The following is an 18,265-nucleotide window of genomic DNA, read 5'->3' on the forward strand; positions in this document are numbered from 1 at the left end:
CATGAGGATGCATCACTGCTAAGCCAATCCACATCCTCTCCTGAAATTCACACACAAGTGCTATCTAACAGCGGTCAGTGGGGTAGATGTTGATTTGGTGCTCTGGTGTAAAACAGGTGATAATGAGTCAGCAGCCCATTTTGCATCTCTTTCAATTTTTTTTTTTGATTGTTGACTTTAATAGAGGTAAACCTCGGGAGAGATGTATAACAGTCTGCTGATTCAATTTTGCATTATCACACAAAGTGAAGATCTATCCTACTTGTGTTGCAATCAGGGGCAGAAATCCTAGCTGAATTTTCCCCTTCCCTCTTCTGGGGAATTGAGGTCATTTGAAAGCTGTAGCCCTTGAACTATATCAACATTATTTCATTCTTGTTTGTTTTTCTATTTTCTCTAATACTTGATTCTTTGTCCAAGATTTCCGCATTGAAAGATTTTTCTTTGAACAGCTGGTGTTCCTGGAGAAGAGCCGAGGTGTAACATCTGCTCGGAGACAACGTCTACAGCACCTAATGAAATTTTGATTTGTGGCAAGTGCGGACTAGGTAAGAGGCTCTGTTAATAATCCCCTTTGAGAATGCTCGAGGCCAACTAAAGATATGTCTGAAAAGTGATTGGAAGCAATGTTACAATGGCAACCTGCTCTCCACAGAATGAAATTCTTATCTCACCCAGAACTTCATGAGCAGTGTTGGGGGTTTCCCGAGTGAGAGAGAAGATAATTTGGAGAATGCCAACCAATGCCATTTTTTGTGAATCTCCTAGAGCAACATTAGCAGGGGTTCAGAGCAGGCAATTTGGACTGAGAAAGAGGTGTGACACATGAACCCCTGCAACCCTCCATGCCATGCATTGCCAAGGAAGTAACAATGCAATTGAGAGGAATGAAACTGAAGCGAATCTATCTTTGTGATAGGCTAGCTACTGAGGTGATATAAACAAAACTGCTGGAAATACTCAGCAGGTCAGGCAGCATCTGTGGAGAGAAATAGAGTTAATGTTTTGATGAAAGGTCATCTGGATGTGAAATGTATCTCCAGCTGTTTTTATTTTAGTTTTTCAGCATCTGCTTTTGTACTAGCTTTTAAGGTACATCATCCAGCGATCGGAGAAACAGGCCCAGAGAAAACATATGTTGATTAATAAATGATATATAGTATTCATCTCAATCTAACATTTTGGATGTTTCATGATCTACCACTATTGAAATGACATTAGTTGCATGATTGATTGCTGTAAGGTTCTAGGTACACTCCAAGTCTGTTTGGAATTATAATTATCCCTTGCTGTGTGACTAATGGCAAATCGCCACCTGTTTAACATTATTTTCTAATGTATACATTTTGATGTAGAAAAGATTGTGATCAATTTATTACTTATTTGTAATAGCAAGCTGCAAGACAGTGAATATATCACTTCAGCAACAATGTTGGCTCTCTGTTGTGCTTTGTGCTTCACCTGTAAATGGCATGATTAGGACCCCTTTCCTATAAATGCAGCCCCTGAGGTTTGTTGCAGCCGAGTTGACACTGGTTCCAGCATTAACAAGGACTCTGTATAAAACATCCCTATAGTGCAGCTAGCATTTTATGTGTATTTGAGAGATATCATTGTGTCACTGAATCATACGAATTACATTTCAGGAGGACATCCAACCCTTTCTGACTGTGTTAGTCCTTCAAACCCAGCTACTCACTCTGTTCTGCTCTTTCCCTGTGTTTTTTTATGTTTTTCCTTTTTTAAATAGTTACCTAATTCACTTTTCTACAATGTTACGTTTTGTTCAATGACCATTCTTGGTATCGTTTTCCATTTTCTAATAACTCACTGTGTGGAAAAAGTTCTTCCGAATTTCCCTCTTCATTCTATGTCCTTATGTGGCCAATATTCCAGCTGTGGGAAACAATGCTTCATTATTGCTATCACAAAACTGTTCATCATATTGAAATTTTATTTGCTGAAATTTACTTGTTACAAACTGTGGGCTCGTAGGTTGTACAATGAGCAGTGCCAGAGCAAAAAGTATTAATTTCGTAAAATGTTTCAGTTCAAATGCAAATCATATGACATAAGGAAGTTTAAAACAGATTGGAAATTTTTAGTATATCATATTTGATAAGAATTTATTTAATAACAACTACAGTCCTTTCGTGTTCTTTTATTTTATGCAATTTTCTTCTCCTGTTTAAGTCCATATTGGAGGGTGTAGCTCCAAGTATCTATGTACAATGTTCCTTTTTTACAAAGACCAAAGCAAAGTCCAGCACAGGAACAGGCCCTCCGACCCTCCAAGCCTGCGCCGATCATGTTGCCCGTCAAACTAAAACATTTTGCACTTCCCGGGTCCGTATCCCTCTATTTCCATCCTATTCATGTATTTGTCAAGCTGGCTCTTAAACACCACTATCGTACCTGCTTCCACCACCTCCTCTGGCAGCGAATTCCAGACACTCACTACCCTCTGCGTAAAAAAATTTGCACCGTACATCTCCTGTACAGTTTTTTCCTCTCACCTTAAATCTATGTCACCTAATAATTGACTCTTCCACCCTGGGAAAAAGCTTCTGACTATCTACTCTCTCTCTCTCTCTCTCTCTCTCTCTGTACTCCTTCTGGAAACTAGCCCTTTCTTAGTGACTGCCAAATGCAGCTGGACCAAGAGTAGAAACTCAGAGTGTGCGGAATTGGACACACTAACAATCCATACCAGTGCGTATCATAACCAGTCGTAGACTCATACAGCGCAGAAGGAGACCATTGTTTTATTGTATTTATGAGGTCTCTTGGAGAAAGCTACCCAATTAGTACCATTCCTCAGCTCTTTTCCCATAGCCCTGGAAATGTTTCCTTTGCAAGGATTTATCCAATTTACTTTTGAAAGGTTCTATTGAATCTGTTTCCACCATCCTCTCAGGCAGTACATTTCAAATCATGAACAAATGTTTCCTCCCTTCCCCTCTGGCTCTTTGACCAATTATCTTGAATTACTCCTTTCTGTCCATCTGGTTATCGACCTGCCTGCCATTGGAAACAATTTCTCCCCATTCACCCTGCAAAAATCCATCATAATTTTGAACACCTCTATTAAACCTCCCCTTAACCTTCTTGGTTAGAAGGTGAACAATACCAGCTTCTCTAGTCTCTCCAGTAGCTATCCTTGACACTCTATTGACAGTCTTGTTATCTTGTATTTTGAAAGAATGCTCTAACTATTGAGGAGAGCTAACTGAACGTTCCTAACGTTTATGTCAGATGTCCTGATTTATACGGAGATGACATACTAATCTTATCCGCTGAAGATTATTAAAGACTAAAAGCTGTTTAGGAAAGCATATTATTTTACCCTATTAATTATGTTGCATAAGTTCATATGGTATTTCTAAATTTACTAGTGAATTGGAGACAGTAAATTTGGAGCACACTAGCTCTCCAATGTGTTATTCAAGGGGAGGAAGAACTCTTTAGATTGAAGGAGGTTAATGCTTTATCTCCAAAGGAGCTGTTCTAAATTGAAAGTTACTAAATTAGAAAGCTGATTGTCAGGGTCGTATGTGAGATGAGTTGGGGCACTGTGAACAATGAGTCCACAGCTCAAATCTGCTCCTAATTCAGCACTAATCAGGACTAGATCAGTAATCTCATGTTGCTGGGCTACAAAATGGGAAACGTTACACTGATACAGCCTGGGGAGTTTGTCTGGGGCTGAGGATGAGGTACCTTGTTGAAGTGAGCTTTACTTTACAGCCAACAATTCCTTTTCTGAACTGGGAGTGCTCGGTGTTGATGCTGGCTACACGAAATGGAAAGTATTTCATTCCCAACACAAATACACCTCATATAATAATAATAATAATAATAATAACAAAATAACTGCGGATGCTGGAAATCCAAAACAAAAACAAAAACAGAATTACCTGGAAAAACTCAGCAGGTCTGGCAGCATCGGCGGAGAAGAAAAGAGTTGACGTTTCGAGTTGACTCGAAACGTCAACTCTTTTCTTCTCCGCCGATGCTGCCAGACCTGCTGAGTTTTTCCAGGTAATTCTGTTTTTGTTTTTGTTACAAATACACCTCATCTTGATGAGCACAAAATTCACAAAAATGTTCCCATTTGCCTCCCAATGTTTTGATGAAGCTTGTTTACTTGCTGCAACTGCACTTTTATTTGCGCTACCAGAATGCAGATCATTTGTCTCTTGCTGTCAAATGTAGCATACATTCAATTTGAATATTAAAACTCTGTTTCTCTTTAGGTTACCATCAGCAATGCCATAATCCCAAAGTAGATAGCACAACAAATGTATCCACTTCACCATGGTTTTGTCGGCAGTGTATATTTGCTTTGGCTGTCAGGGTAAGAGTTCTGGCTTAAGTAACTTGTGTGTTTGGCCATCTTAAGGCAATACTGTCTCTATGTTACTAAGACTACAAGTGCATGTTATAAGATTATTCAGCTTGTCTAACAGGTGATAAATAATTCTATATCATTCTGAAGGAATTATGAAGACCTGGTTAATATTTAGGATTCAGGGAAGGGTTTAAAACAACTGGTGTTAATTTACAAAACTCAAGAAAACTAATGTGAGACATGAGGAGAGAAGGAATTGAACTGATAGGTCAGCAAGAAGTAAAGTTGTTAGCCACGAGTTATCGTGTATGCATCCCAGGTGGTTTTCCGGATTTATCAACCTTGCAGAGGTAATAACAGGACATGCAGCTGATGATGTGCATTTCGTAGCCCCTCACCGAGGAATCTGAATTGTGCCTGAGGATGTCACATCCTGAGGATGTCCCAAGGCATTTCAGAACCGATGGCCAAAAACTTCCCTGTGTTGGGCGGGTTGGACGGGAGCAGTGGGGGTGGGCGCAGAGCCATTTTATGTGGGCGGGCCAATTAAGGCCCCCCACCCACCCCCAGCGTGATGCAGGGCCGGTCACGCTCAGTGCCACCTGTGCGGGTAGGGGGGAGGAGGGAGAGATGGGGCCTGTGAATCTCCCTGAGTCATGGAGCTGCCTCAAGGAGATTAAGTACATAATAAAAGTTTATAAATAATAAAGTTAAAATTATTTAGACATGTCCCCTCATGTGACAGTGTCACATGAGCTGGGACATGTTTATGAATTGTGCAAAAATTAATTAATTACCTTATAAAACCTTCAGGAAACCTCATCCCGCCCGTGGATGAGGTTTGCGGAAACACGTGACGGCTGCTTGGGTTCTTCGCCTGCCTCCCGCCAATCTTAAGGTTGGACGGGCAGCGCTGTTAATTATCTAAATTACTTCCCTAACGGCCTTAATAGGCCTTTGATAATAGGCCACCTCTGGCACTCGCCCACCGAACGAAAGATCTAAATGATGCACAATGGCGTCTTGACGCACGCCCAACATCATCTCGTGTCATTTTGTGTGTCGGCGTGTTGTTCCTGCCTCCGCACGCCAACAATATTCAGGCCAATCAATTACTTTTGAAGCGTCAGAGTCACTGTTGCTATTGAGGAAGACCGGGCAGGCAGTGTGTGCAGAGCAAGGTCCCACAAACAGCAAATGAGATGAATGACTTTTCTTTAGTACCATTTGGACGAGTGGAGATGTTGGGCAGGAGAATGTCCTGTGCCTTTGAACTCTGAAAAACAATTATTGATGGTTCTTAGTGTAAACTTTATTTCCAGTACAAAGAATCATCAGAACAAAATCTGAATGTTCACCTCCAAAACACAGTCCTTAACTCTCCACCATTGACTCTGCACCCTGTTTCATGCCAGCTCCCTCATGTTGTACAGAGTGATCCTAGTACTTAGAATTTCAAGTCTTAACACAATTTTGCTCTAATAGTTAGTTTTTTTCACTGACTAACAATTCTCCCATGGAATTGCTCACAGATAATTATAGGATAAGCTGTCTTAAAAGGACAACCTGTTGTACCATGTCATGCACATCTATCATTCTGCTCCTAAGACGTTCTTTCATCCCACAAAGTTTAATTGCTGTGAATAGGCATGATCTGAGTTCTGTTAGGATTTCATTGCTGTCAGATATATCCTGAGTTCAAATACAGTCTAATTGCTATCCCTCTTTCTTCATGCTTGGTTTTTTTTTTAAATATTTCATTCGCTGATTGATTGATTGATTCTCCATCCATTCAGTTGTGATTTGGTGCTGTTTGGAGTAAATATCATATTTGTAAATCAGGTTCAAGTGTGAAACTTTAAAGTTAACCAATGCACCACCTGCATAAAAAGGAAAGGGTCAATAAAAGACCAAATTTGCTGCAAATGGTAAATTGCTAAAAGGTTGCAAAAAAATCTAAATTTACCCCCCACAAAAAAAAAAGCTAAATGCAGAAACCCGCTTCTCAGACGAGGTGATTCACCCACAGCCTGTTTTTGCCTATGTGATGGAGAGCCTGATGCAGAGGTAAAAACGAGTGGTTACCGGCAGCATGTATTCACCGGTAATTTTGAGATTGAGGGAACACATGGGGCAGGACTCTTAGTTTGGCGGGCACTTGCGATCAAAGGGCCTGGGAGTGCCCGGGGAACAGACCCCCCCCCCCTCCCACACCGACCACGATTTCACACTTAGCGGCCAGCCAACGTGAAAGGCGCACTGAAAGGCTCAGCGCTACCGGGGTAGGTAGGGGGTGGGAGGAGGGCGATCGCTGAAGTCAATGCGGGTGGGAAGGAGCACTCACAGAAAGCTCCCTGAAGTCAGAGAGCTGTCTCGGGGAGCTGAAGAGTTTAAATGCCAAAAATAAAGATTGTAAAAACTGGGAAAAAGTGCCCACGCATCAGAATCAGTCACCGGAACAAATGTCAGATGAAAATTGTGTGCAAACGTTTTTTTTTTTAAATTAATATCGGAAACCTCATCCCGCCCTTGGATGAGGTTTCCTTAAAGAGGCAAAGGCCGCCTGGCAGATCCCCCCCACCCCCCACCGCCAAGCGTAACGTTGGACAGGCAGTGAAAAATCGCAGTTAGTTAATATGTTAATAGCCTTGATAGGCCTGTTAATTGTTGGCGGGCGCGCTGCCAACTGAAATATCGCACGAGTACGCGATGATGTCGGGTCGCTCTATTTCACACTCGCGCGTGTTGAGTGTGGACCCGCACAGCGAGTGAAAAATTCTGTCCACGAGCTAGGGTTAGACACCTCCTGGTCAGTTGGGGAATAACGGGCTGTGGAGAAAGATGCTGCCGTTTGGGTTGGTTTGGTAATTATCGGTTTTCGATTTAGGCAGCAAGGAAACAACAACGCTCACTGTACTCATACTGAGCGACCGATGTTCTAGTGGAGGATGTAATGAACACTGAAGTATTGTGATGCTGCTAAGTTAACACTGGATTGGTTTTTCTGTCCCTTTACAACAGAAAGGAGGTGCTTTGAAAAAGGGACCACTTGCTAAAGCTTTGCAGATCGTCAAACGAGTTTTGCCCTACAACATGGATGAACTTAACTGGGATTCTCTGCACAGAACTAACCTACAGCAGTGTTACTGTTACTGTGGAGGACCTGGCGAGTAAGATTTGCAGCATAGAGTTTTTAAAAAATTCCACTCACCCCAAACCTCTCTTGATTTTTCTCCCACCGTCTTGGGTGTCATATCCTATTCCTTGACCAGTCACTAGGAGACATCCGAAGAGAATAGCACAGGTAGATTTTACCTCAGATCTTTTGACCCTCCTCAACTGACTAATTGAGTAGTCAGAGTAGCCAGTACTGAGTAGACAGTGGTGTAATGGTAATGTCACTGGACTGGTAATCCAGAGGCCCAGGCTAGTGCTGTTGGAATTTAAATTCAATTAATAAGTTTGGAATAGAAAACTAGCCTCAGTAATGATGGCCATAAAACTATCATTGATTGTCATAAAAACTCATCTGGTTCACCACCACCCATACCTGGTCTACATGTGACTCCAGACCCACAGTAATGTGGCTGATTCTTAACTACTCTCCGAAATTAGGCCACTCAGTTCAAGGGCGATTAGGGGTGGGCAACAAATGCTGGCCTTGCCAGTGATGCATTAAAAAAAAAAGATACAGCTTGGATCTTGAGCTCACCACATGAGGAATCAAAAGCCTATACCAGCATCCATCACTACCAATCTGAATCTTTGTGCACGATAGTGAAGGTGATTAGATAGGAAAGACCATTAAATGTAGTTTCACCTTGTTTCCAGCACTCTGCTTCTCTACAGTGGAAAATTGACAGACTAGTAAGGCTTAGGCACTTTAACAATTCTCTATTTGTGTTAAAGATTTAGTGAATCATGACAGTTCTGCATACAGTAGTACGGCAAACTCCCCTTAATGGACAAAGACACTGAACAACACAGACCAGGAGATCCCTGATTTGTTCCTACTTTTGGTGGGACAGGTACCGAGCTGCTGCATTTGGCCCTAGCTTAGAGAAGAACAGTCAGTTGGGATCACATTCCCGATTGTTTCCCCCAGGCGACAGTGAGACAGGCCTCAGCCATAATGCTTTTCATGATTAATGAGCCTGCCAACACCAATCTCCTGGATTCATGTATGAAGAGTAGCCTCTTGGGTGAGGTACTGGAGGGATGCTGGGAATATATCCAAGGAAGAATCTTCAAGGGAACAGGCGGGAGAGATGGGGGAGAAGGGAAGGATGTTCAACACATTCCTGAAAATCCCACTGTCATTAATTTTCAACAGTCGATACCAGTAAAATGTCATACAGGGGGCATGTGATCTTTAAGCCCGAACAACATATTTTAAAATGTCAGAATTCTTACTGTCTCGTTTTCTGTTTACTTTTGTTGTTAGAAATTATTTACAACTGATCATGTGGGGTATCAGCCAGGAAAGTTGAGAGTACGCTGACGTGTTTCCTTGTAAAGGTGCTAGTACTTCACGTTGATGTAAACATGCTTCCTCTTACCTTCTACTCTAGGTGGTACCTGAAGATGCTTCAGTGCTGCAGATGTAAGCAGTGGTTTCACGAAGCCTGCACCCAGTGTCTGAGCGAGGCCATGATGTTTGGAGACAGGTCTGTTCACATTCAGTCATTTTCCTCATGTCACGATGGATGACAAACTGTGTGGGGGATGGGGGTGGGAAAGGGCGTTAGAAGAGTGTCATTCTTTCACTCAGTGCCATACTACATTTGATAAGACTTGCAAATGACTTCACTATTCCCACATCAAATGTGATGTATTCTTCTAGTATCTGCCAGTTGCCTTTGGTGCTGACAGCAACACTTGTGAGATTGGCATGTCCGTATTGGCTTGAAAGTCACAAATTTGTCTTTTTTTCTCTCTCTCTTGTTACTTTTTAAAAAATATTTAATGAAAGTGAGGAGTGACACGCCCATTTTGTGAAGCACCAATGTGGCTAGAACAAGACTTTTCACAGTGCAGTGTGGAATTATCCCAGGACATGCCCTGATGTTGGGGGGATTGGGGGAGGGGAGGGACCAGCAGTATATCTACATCCACCGCCAGATCTAAAATGACAAACCCAATTGTAGTCTCCTCAGCAGCTTTTGTATATAGTGGGCTGCCACATCACCCTTTGCCTGGGTAGTATCAGTGCCTTTGAGGATTACTGGTAGAGTATGTTATATTTATATTTACCCACTGATGGCAGTCTGTGAAAGGTCACTTTATTCCACATTTAGCTGGGTAGGTTGCACACTGAATTTTGATAATAGGTTACTGGTTAGTTGTAACATGATCCTGTATCATCCTCTGGGAAAATGAATAATTCATCCCTGCTATTGCTGAATCTGTTTATATTCAGTGTGACATAAAGTGACCAGTGGTAATGGTGTGTTATGATTCACTCAAGGGGTCTGAGTTTCTGTGGCAACGTGCACTTTTTACAGGCATGTTACAGTTGTGGAGCCATGGATAGCGGTGGTAGAGGCCCCAACATTCTTTCCATCCAGGAATCTCTCCCACTCTTATTGCCCACCATTGGCATGTGTTAGAATGATTTGCAGAATGACACTCAACCTTTTTGTCTGCATTATGAACACACTTTCCTTGGGCCATTATGTCCAAGGGTCGGATTCGAACCCAGAGCTCCTGGCTCAGAGGCAGGGGCGATACCCGGTGTGCCACAAGACCTCCCAAAGTAAACAGCAGACGGTGCTTATTCATTTGCCCTCTGCAGGCATGAGCTGACTTAATCCTAAAAAGACACGCTTGTCCTTTAACTATAATTTAGAAGCTGAGTGGCTTTCATACAGAATTTTTTAAAGCTGTAACCAGGGTGGGAGAATGGGGGAAAAAAAGTCCCGTTTTCTGTTTTATAAAGGAGCTCACCAGCCCGCACCTCAGAGGACCTGCACCTACTTGGATGTTTGTCGAACCTTTTGCACGTTGTTTTATTAAGTGCGCCTCAGTTTGTGGCAGGTGCTCTGCTGTCCATGAATTCGAAATTACTCTATCCTTGAAACTTTAGGCCCGATGTCGCTGGGGTGGCGCAGCTCATGTCGTGTGCTGTTAGTTAGAAATATTCCTACTCGCTTCAGCTCAACTGAGATGAGGAGAAATTTCTTCACCCAGAGAGTGGTGAGCCTGTGGAATTCGCTACCCCAGAAAGTAGTTGAGACCAAAACATTGTGTGTTTTCAAGAAGGAGTTAGATATTGTTCTTGGGGGTGAAAGGGATCAAAGGATATGGGGAGAAAGTGGGAGCAGGCTATTGAGTTGGATGATCAGCCATGATCACGATGAATGGCGGAGCAGGCTCGAAGGGCCGAATGGCCTTCTCCTCCTAGTTTCTATGTTAAATTTATTTTGCACTGTAACTTGTTGAAAGTGGGAACTGAAAATGGCATGGGAAGGGCAACCAGAGTACCTGGGACCTCAGTGAACACTAGCACCAGCAATCTTATATCCTTAACCAAAGAGATTTAGGGATTGAGAAATAAACAGGAATGACTGAAGAGGAGAGTGAATCAGAGTCAAATCAGGTATGAGAGAGAAATAGAGAGAGGGAAAGAAAGATTAGATTAAAAGAGTGAAAAAAGAGACAAAGGAAAAAATGTAAACGTCAAAAACTTCACATTTTTAAGATCTCCCAGCAGTAATTCACCACCAGAAAGAATGAGACTCACCAGTTTAAACTGATTGCTTTCTGGGCCAGAGAAGTACATTGACTTTACTTTAACTGCTATCACCCTGTTAAAAGAATACTTATGCTATTATTTACTAGACTTCCTGCAGCAAATTTAATGGACAGTTGATATGAAAATTCAGAAAGTTCTTAAACCTAAAGGGTAGCTAAGGGGGAAGCAATTGGTGATGCAGCATTAAATCAACCAGCAATCCTAGAGATGTGCAACCAAATCCCCTGGACTTTCTGAGCAGTTTGCACATTAATAATGGCATGTATTGCTTACTCATCATAAGTCTAGTGTTTCCTTTAGCTGTACATCCCCATTAACAAGATGCTCATTCACTGCATGTACCTTATTGAAATGACTGTACTTTCTGTCCTCCTGTTTTTAGATTTTATTTGTTTGTCTGCTCAGTGTGCAATAAAGGACCCGAATATATCAAACGCCTACCCCTCAGATGGTAAGTGATGCAAAGGATTTATTTTTTTGAAATACGTAAAGTTTGATTCAGAACACACACAGCAAGCCCTGTTGTCTGCCCCTTTACATCATTGCTCAGATTCCTTGCTGTGTTTTCCACCGCTTGGAATGAACTCAGCACTGACCCCATGCCAGGTCCCAATCACATTTGAAAGATAATCCTCAGCTAGAGCGTATCAAGGTGGCTATAATCATAGACCATGTTGCTATATTGGGATCGGTGGTGGTGAAGGCTGAAACGATGTGTGTGTGAATTACTCATTAACATAAATCAGAAGCAATGGGCTGTCAATGGGTGACAATTGGCATGCTGTGGTTGTACACAATGAATTAATAATATGATCAGAGGTTCAACCAAGGGAACTTGAGTGTTTTTTCTTTGTCACGTCTTTCTGTTTAATTGGCTTTTATGAATATTATAAGATTAATCTGTATAGAAAACAGATGCTTGGCTTTCAGTGCTGAGTATTTTTAGTAAGACGTTATATGGGGGATTGAAAACAAAAACTTAAACAGAAAGTTCCAGTTCTGTTGAAGGGTCATGAGGACTCGAAACGTCAACTGTGCTCTTCTCCGCTGATGCTGCCAGACCTGCTGAGTTTTTCCAGGTATTTCTGTTTCTGTTTTTGTTTTGGATTTCCAGCATCCGCCGTTCTTTGCTTTTATATATGGGGGGGATTGAGTTTTACGATGGGTTAGCACGGCACCTCTTGGACTAGCGTTTGAACTCCTGCCCATACAGATGGGATGAATGCCTTCTTTCTCTGCTAGTCTTGTGTTTGATGAGTTTGTCAATCGTAGTCCGGTGCCTAATAGGCACAGCTCCACTACAGAACGATGTTCAGCACAAATTGACAGTGAAACAGCAATCTCATGCAGGGACAGAAGTTCTGCTGTTAGGTGATCCCAGCAGCAGGTGGGGCTAGAAAATTCCGCCCTATGCGTCCTAACAAATCTTACGTTGAAGCTACGGCTTTAGCTGTTGTTAAAAAGTTGCTTTACAAATTTCACACCTATGGTTAAGTTTTTGAACCTAGGTGCTGATTGTTGTTGTGAAAATCATAATGGAACAAGTGGGACACTGTACAAGCCCCGGGGCTGTTGTCCTATAGAAATTGTTGACTAGCCATAGATGTGGCTTTTTAGCTACATGCCTTAACACACAATACAAGTAAATGTACTACAGGTGTATATTTACATAAACATATTTCATCATTCAGTGCAAAGTTTGGAATTCAAGTTTGCATTCGGCCCTTGCCCATTTCAGTGCAGCTAGGATTCTGCTGCTCCAAATGACACTTTGACTTCACCTTAGAGATGGCTGAGAATGTTGACATGGACAATGAGATGCACCAGACACCCCGACACTACCTCCAGACCCGGCCCCGCTTCTCCCCACCGACCCGGACCCTCCTCTTGTCCCAGACCTTCCCCCAGATGTCTAAACTCTCTCCTGCTCTCCCACTAGACCCACACTTCCCTCTCTCTCCAGACCCATCCTTGGTCTCCCCCTCCAGTTTTCCCAAGTCTCCCTCCAGACCCTCCCCCACTCTCTCTCTCTCTCTCTCTCTCAAGACCTAACCTTGGTCTCCCTGCAGAACACAGTTGTATGTTGCTTGCACTTTGCCACCTCCTGTTGAGGCCTATTCCTCATGGGCCTGCAGCAATTATTATGATTGGTCGAGCTGAGCATGATGACTGCTCCCCTCTTTATACGATGTTATTGGTGTTTCTGGGCTGCTGAGTTCTGGTGTTTTCTCCAATGTTACACAGCATTTTAGCAGATAATTTAAAAGCAGTAACATTGGAAATAAAACACACAAATATCAAAATAGGCTCACTTTGACCTTTGTCTTAACCATGTTACCGTCAAGTGCACAAAGAGGTTACGGTAAACGTGCATACACCGTGTGAATGAATCTTGAGATCACATATCCAATGATGGTTTCTATTACTTATTTTCTATTGGCTAATCGATCAGCCACATCCGGATTCCCAGTTTGCTTTGTGTGGAGAGTGCCTTAATGTATTGGACAGCTCTGGTTTGTGGTGACGGTATATGTCAAACTCCACGGGAAATGACAGGATCTTCCAATGTTTTGTGAATCATACTCCACGCCTCCATTTTCTAGGAAAATGGCAGGTCACCGACTCACAACGCAGCCTGAAAATGACATGTTCACCGAAGCAGTGTTGTGGCTGGCACCAAAAGGGAGACCAGTGTAAAAGCTGTGGTTTGTACTGAGCTGGTGACTGCGCCCCAAACGTGCTGCACCAGATATTTGGGCACGATTTCGGCGGAGTGTAGAGCGGCTCTGGATCCAGTCCTGAAAGCCTAGTGTGACCAGATGTCACACGCTGGGGGGTTTCGGACGCCTCACTTCCGTATTCCCAATAACTCCTGGCTAGCACTGCCAGTGAATGTTATACGCACTTCTGATGAAGAGTCATCCGGATTCGAAACATTGATTGTGTTCCCCTCCGCAGATGCTGTCAGACCTGCTGAGTTTTTCCATCTACTTTTGTTTCTGTTTGTGAATATGTCATACACATTCTGGGAGCTCTGAGTTCATTTATTGAATACTCTGTCTTCTTTGCTTTGTTTTCAGGGTGGATGTCGTGCATCTCGTTTTATACAATTTAGGGGTCTGTGGGAAAAAGAAATACTTTGATTTTGAAGAGGAAATATTAATATTTATTAATCAAAACTGGCTGAGCCTCCAGCTCGGAAAGGTGGGTGCGTGTGTTACTGTGGAGCTGGTTATGGTTAAATGCACCCCTGCTCGACAGACGTACAGATAGAATTGCACATCAGAGAGCTTGTCTGATATTAGAAACTGGTTTGTCTCGAGCAATATTTGGCAAAGTAGTTAGAAGGTTGTTTGATTTGAAGCCAGCTTGTTAGGTGTTAAGGAATGGCCACTGGTGGCGGTTACTGTCATTTGAATCCAACGCTTCTCGGGCTCTTAACCCTTTGGATGCCATTGTAAAATTAGAAGAGTTAGCACTCAAAAGGATGAACCAATGTTGGGGTTCAGTGTAAACTTTAGACTTCCTGAGGGGAAAAAAAATCATAATTGCCATGACTGTTTTAAATACAGTCAGATATATGGCTTGGTTTTAGTAACTGTAAAAAAGACGATGAGCGTTAATATACTCCTTTTATGGTTATAAAGGTTTAATTGCTTTATTTTAAAAAGATATTCATAAGACGTTTTTCATCAGTTATTCAACCTTTGTTCCAGGAGGAACTCCTTTAAGTGGGACTTCATGACCAATTATCTTCTGGACACTCGGCCCGATTTTAACTATGGGTGGGAGTTGGGGGGGGGTGGGGTGCGGTGTTCGGAGAAAGGGGCTGACTAACTGGTTCCCAAAATTTTAACTTTGTTTCCTCTGAATGGGGACAGAGGGATTGTGGGTGTGGTAAAATTCCTCCTAATGCTTTTATACCATGAAACCTGGTAAATGAAGATGTAAAAACTGAACTGGGTGCTCTACATAAATGTCTTGGGATACTGAAATCAGCTGTAAGGTTGTCAATTTTTGAACCTGAAATTAAGTAGGAGGTACAATAGCAGATAGAAGGCCAGATTTAAGCTCAGTGGAATTGGATGGGTTTCAAATGAGTTAAAAACTCACCCAGAGATTGTAGTTAAAGACTTCAAACTTATGTAGTTGGAGAGACAAATGGAAACTAAATTTAACACTAAACAAATGTATTGCACATTTGGTGAAAAATCGGCGTTGTAAATTTTTGAATTTGATTCAAGTTAACCGATAATTTTCTTTTGCTTTAAACTCTCATTTTGCTAGGTTATTTACAATTTTCAAATCAGACATTGGACAATTTTAATTATTTGGCACAGAAATCACTTTGAATTGTCAGGTTTTGAACTTACAATTAATACAATAACTAGCATTAATACAGGGAGGAAGACAGGAATGAGAAAATAAGAGCAGGCGCTGAAACAATTATAAATATAATGTAAATATTAAAAACAAATATAATGTTGGTATGAATAGCCAGAGAAGTAGGATATGTACCTTCAGGGGCTTTAGTGTCAATGGTCAGACCACAATTGGCGTATTGGGTTCAGTTCTGATCACCATACTGCAAAGTGAATGTATGTACATTTAAGAAGATGCAGTGAAAGGCAACAAGGTGAAATTTGAATTCAATCAAAATCTGGAATTAAAAGTCTAATGACCATGAAACCATTGTCAGTTGTCGTAAAAACCCAACTGGTTCACTAATATCCTTTAGGGAAGGAAATCTGCTGTCCTTACCTGGTCTGGCCTACACATGACTCCAGACCCACAGCAATGTGGTTGACTCTTAAACGCCCTCTGAAATGACCCAGTAAGCCACTCAGTTGTATCAAATCTCTACAAAGTCTAAAAGGAATGAAACCGGACGGACCACCCGGCATCCACCTAGACACCGGAAACAACAACAGCAATCTCAGCCCTGTCGACCCTGCAAAGTCCTCCTTACTAACATCTGGGGGCTGGTGCTAAAATTGGGAAAGCTGCCTCACAACAGCCTGACATAGTCATTCTCATGGAATCACCCCTGACACGACCATCACCATCCCTGGACATGTCCTGTCCCACCGGTAGGACAGGCCCAGCAGAGGTGGGACAGTAGTATACAGTCGAGGAGGAGTTTCCCCGGGAGTCCTCAACACTGACTCCGGACCACATGAAGCCTCATGACATCAGGTCAAACACGGGCAAGGAAACCTCCTGCTGATTACCACGTACCACCAGCCCCTCCCCACCCACCACCTCAGCAACACGTGGAGGAAGCACTGCGGATGGCAAAGGTGCAGAATATACTCTGGGTGGGGGACTTCAATGTCCATCACCAAGAGTGGCTCAGTAGCACCACTACTGACCGAGCTGGCTGAGTCCTAAAGGACATAGCTGCTAGACTGGGTCTGCAGCAGGGAACCAACAAGAGGAAAAACATACTCAACCTCATCCTCACCAACCTGTCGGCTGCAGATGCATCTGTCCATGACAGTATTGGTAGGAGTGACCACCACAGAGTCCTTGTGGAGACAAATCTTCACATTGAGGATACCCTTCATTGTGCTGTGTGGCACTACCACTATGCTAAATGGGATAGATTTCGAACAGAGCTAGCAACCCAACACTGGGCATCCATGAGGCACTGTGGGCCATTAACAACAGCAGAATTGTATTCAGCTGCAAACTAACCTCATGGCCGAGCATACTCCCCACTCTACCATTACCATCAAGCCAAGGGATCAACCCTGGTTCAATGAAGAGTGCAGGAGGGCATGCCAGGAGCAGCACCAGGCATACCTAAAAATGGTGTCAGTCTGGTGAAGCTACAATACAGGACTTCTTGCATGCCAAACAGCATAAGCGGCAAGTTATAGACAGAGCTAAGCGATCCCACAACCAACCGATCGGATCTAAGCTCTGCAGTCCTGCCAAATATGGTCTTGAATGGTAGTGGACAATTAAACAACTCACTGGAGTAGGAGGCTCCACAATGATGAGGGAACCCAGCACATCAGTGCAATAGATAAGGCTGAAGCATTTGCAACAATCTCAGCCAGATGTGGCGAGTGGATGATCCATCAGCCTATTCTGGAGATCACAGATGCCAGTCTTCAGCCAATTCGATTCAATCCTTTGATATCAAGAAAAGGCTGAAGGCACTGGATACTTCAAAGGCTATGGTCCCTGACAATAATCCGGCAATAGTACTGAAGACTTGCCGCGCCCCCAGCCAAGCTGTTCCAGTACAGCTACAACACTGACATTTACCCGGCATGTGGAAAATTGCCCAGGTATGTCCTGTACACACAAAGCAAGACACAAGACAAATCCAACCCGGCTAATTACTGCCCCATCAGTCTACTCTCGATCATCAGTAAAGTGATGGAAGGGGTCATCAACAGTGCTATCAAGTGGCCCTTGCTTAGCAATAACCTTCTCACTGACACTCAGTTTGGGTTCTGCCAGGGCTACTCAGCTCCTGACCCCGTTACAGCCTTGGTTCAAACATGGACAAAAGAGCTGAACTCTAGAGGTGAGGGGAGAGTGACTGCCCTTGACATCAAGGCCATATTTGACCAAGTGTGGCATCAAGGAGCCCTAGCAAAACTGGAGCCAATGGGAATCAGGGGAAAGCTCTCCTCTGGTTGGAGTCATACCTAGCACAAAGGAAGATGGTTATGGTTGTTAGAGGTCAGTCATCTCAGTTCCAGGACATCACCGCAGGAGTTCCTCAGCATAGTGTCCTAGGCCCAGCCATCTTCAGCTGCCTCCGATGACCTTCCCTCCATCATAAGTTCAGGAGTGAGGATGTTCACTGATGATTGCACAATGTTCAGCACCATTCATGACTCCTCAGATACTGAAGCAGTCCATGTCCAAATGCAGCAAGACCTGGACAATATCCAGGCTTGAGCTGACAAGTGGCAAGTAACATTCGCGCCACACAAGTGCCAGGCAATGACCATCTCCAACAAGAGAGAATCAAACCATCGCCCCTTGACGTTCAATGGCATTACCATTACTGAATCCCCCCCTATCAACATCCTGGGGGTTACCATTGACCAGAAACTGAACAGGACTAGCCATATAAACACTGTGGCTACAACAGCAGCTCAGAGGCTAGGAATCCTGCAGCGTGTAACTCACTTCCT

The 18,265-nt window shown here is 43.1% G+C and overlaps 1 protein-coding gene across 3 annotated transcripts in view; it reads left to right on the forward strand.

The window, feature by feature from the left end:
- Positions 1-18,265, forward strand: part of phf19 (PHD finger protein 19) — a 40,900-nt gene that overhangs the window by 8,695 nt on the left and 13,940 nt on the right. For all 3 annotated transcript variants that reach the window (XM_041194289.1, XM_041194287.1, XM_041194290.1), the window contains 6 exons: positions 453-548; positions 4,257-4,357; positions 7,373-7,521; positions 8,923-9,018; positions 11,488-11,556; positions 14,186-14,309. In XM_041194289.1, the coding sequence (XP_041050223.1) occupies positions 453-548; positions 4,257-4,357; positions 7,373-7,521; positions 8,923-9,018; positions 11,488-11,556; positions 14,186-14,309 (635 nt within the window). The remainder of the gene's footprint in view (positions 1-452; positions 549-4,256; positions 4,358-7,372; positions 7,522-8,922; positions 9,019-11,487; positions 11,557-14,185; positions 14,310-18,265) is intronic.

This window comes from Carcharodon carcharias, chromosome 8, assembly GCF_017639515.1.
Source record: "Carcharodon carcharias isolate sCarCar2 chromosome 8, sCarCar2.pri, whole genome shotgun sequence".
NCBI classification, from domain to species: domain Eukaryota; kingdom Metazoa; phylum Chordata; class Chondrichthyes; order Lamniformes; family Lamnidae; genus Carcharodon; species Carcharodon carcharias.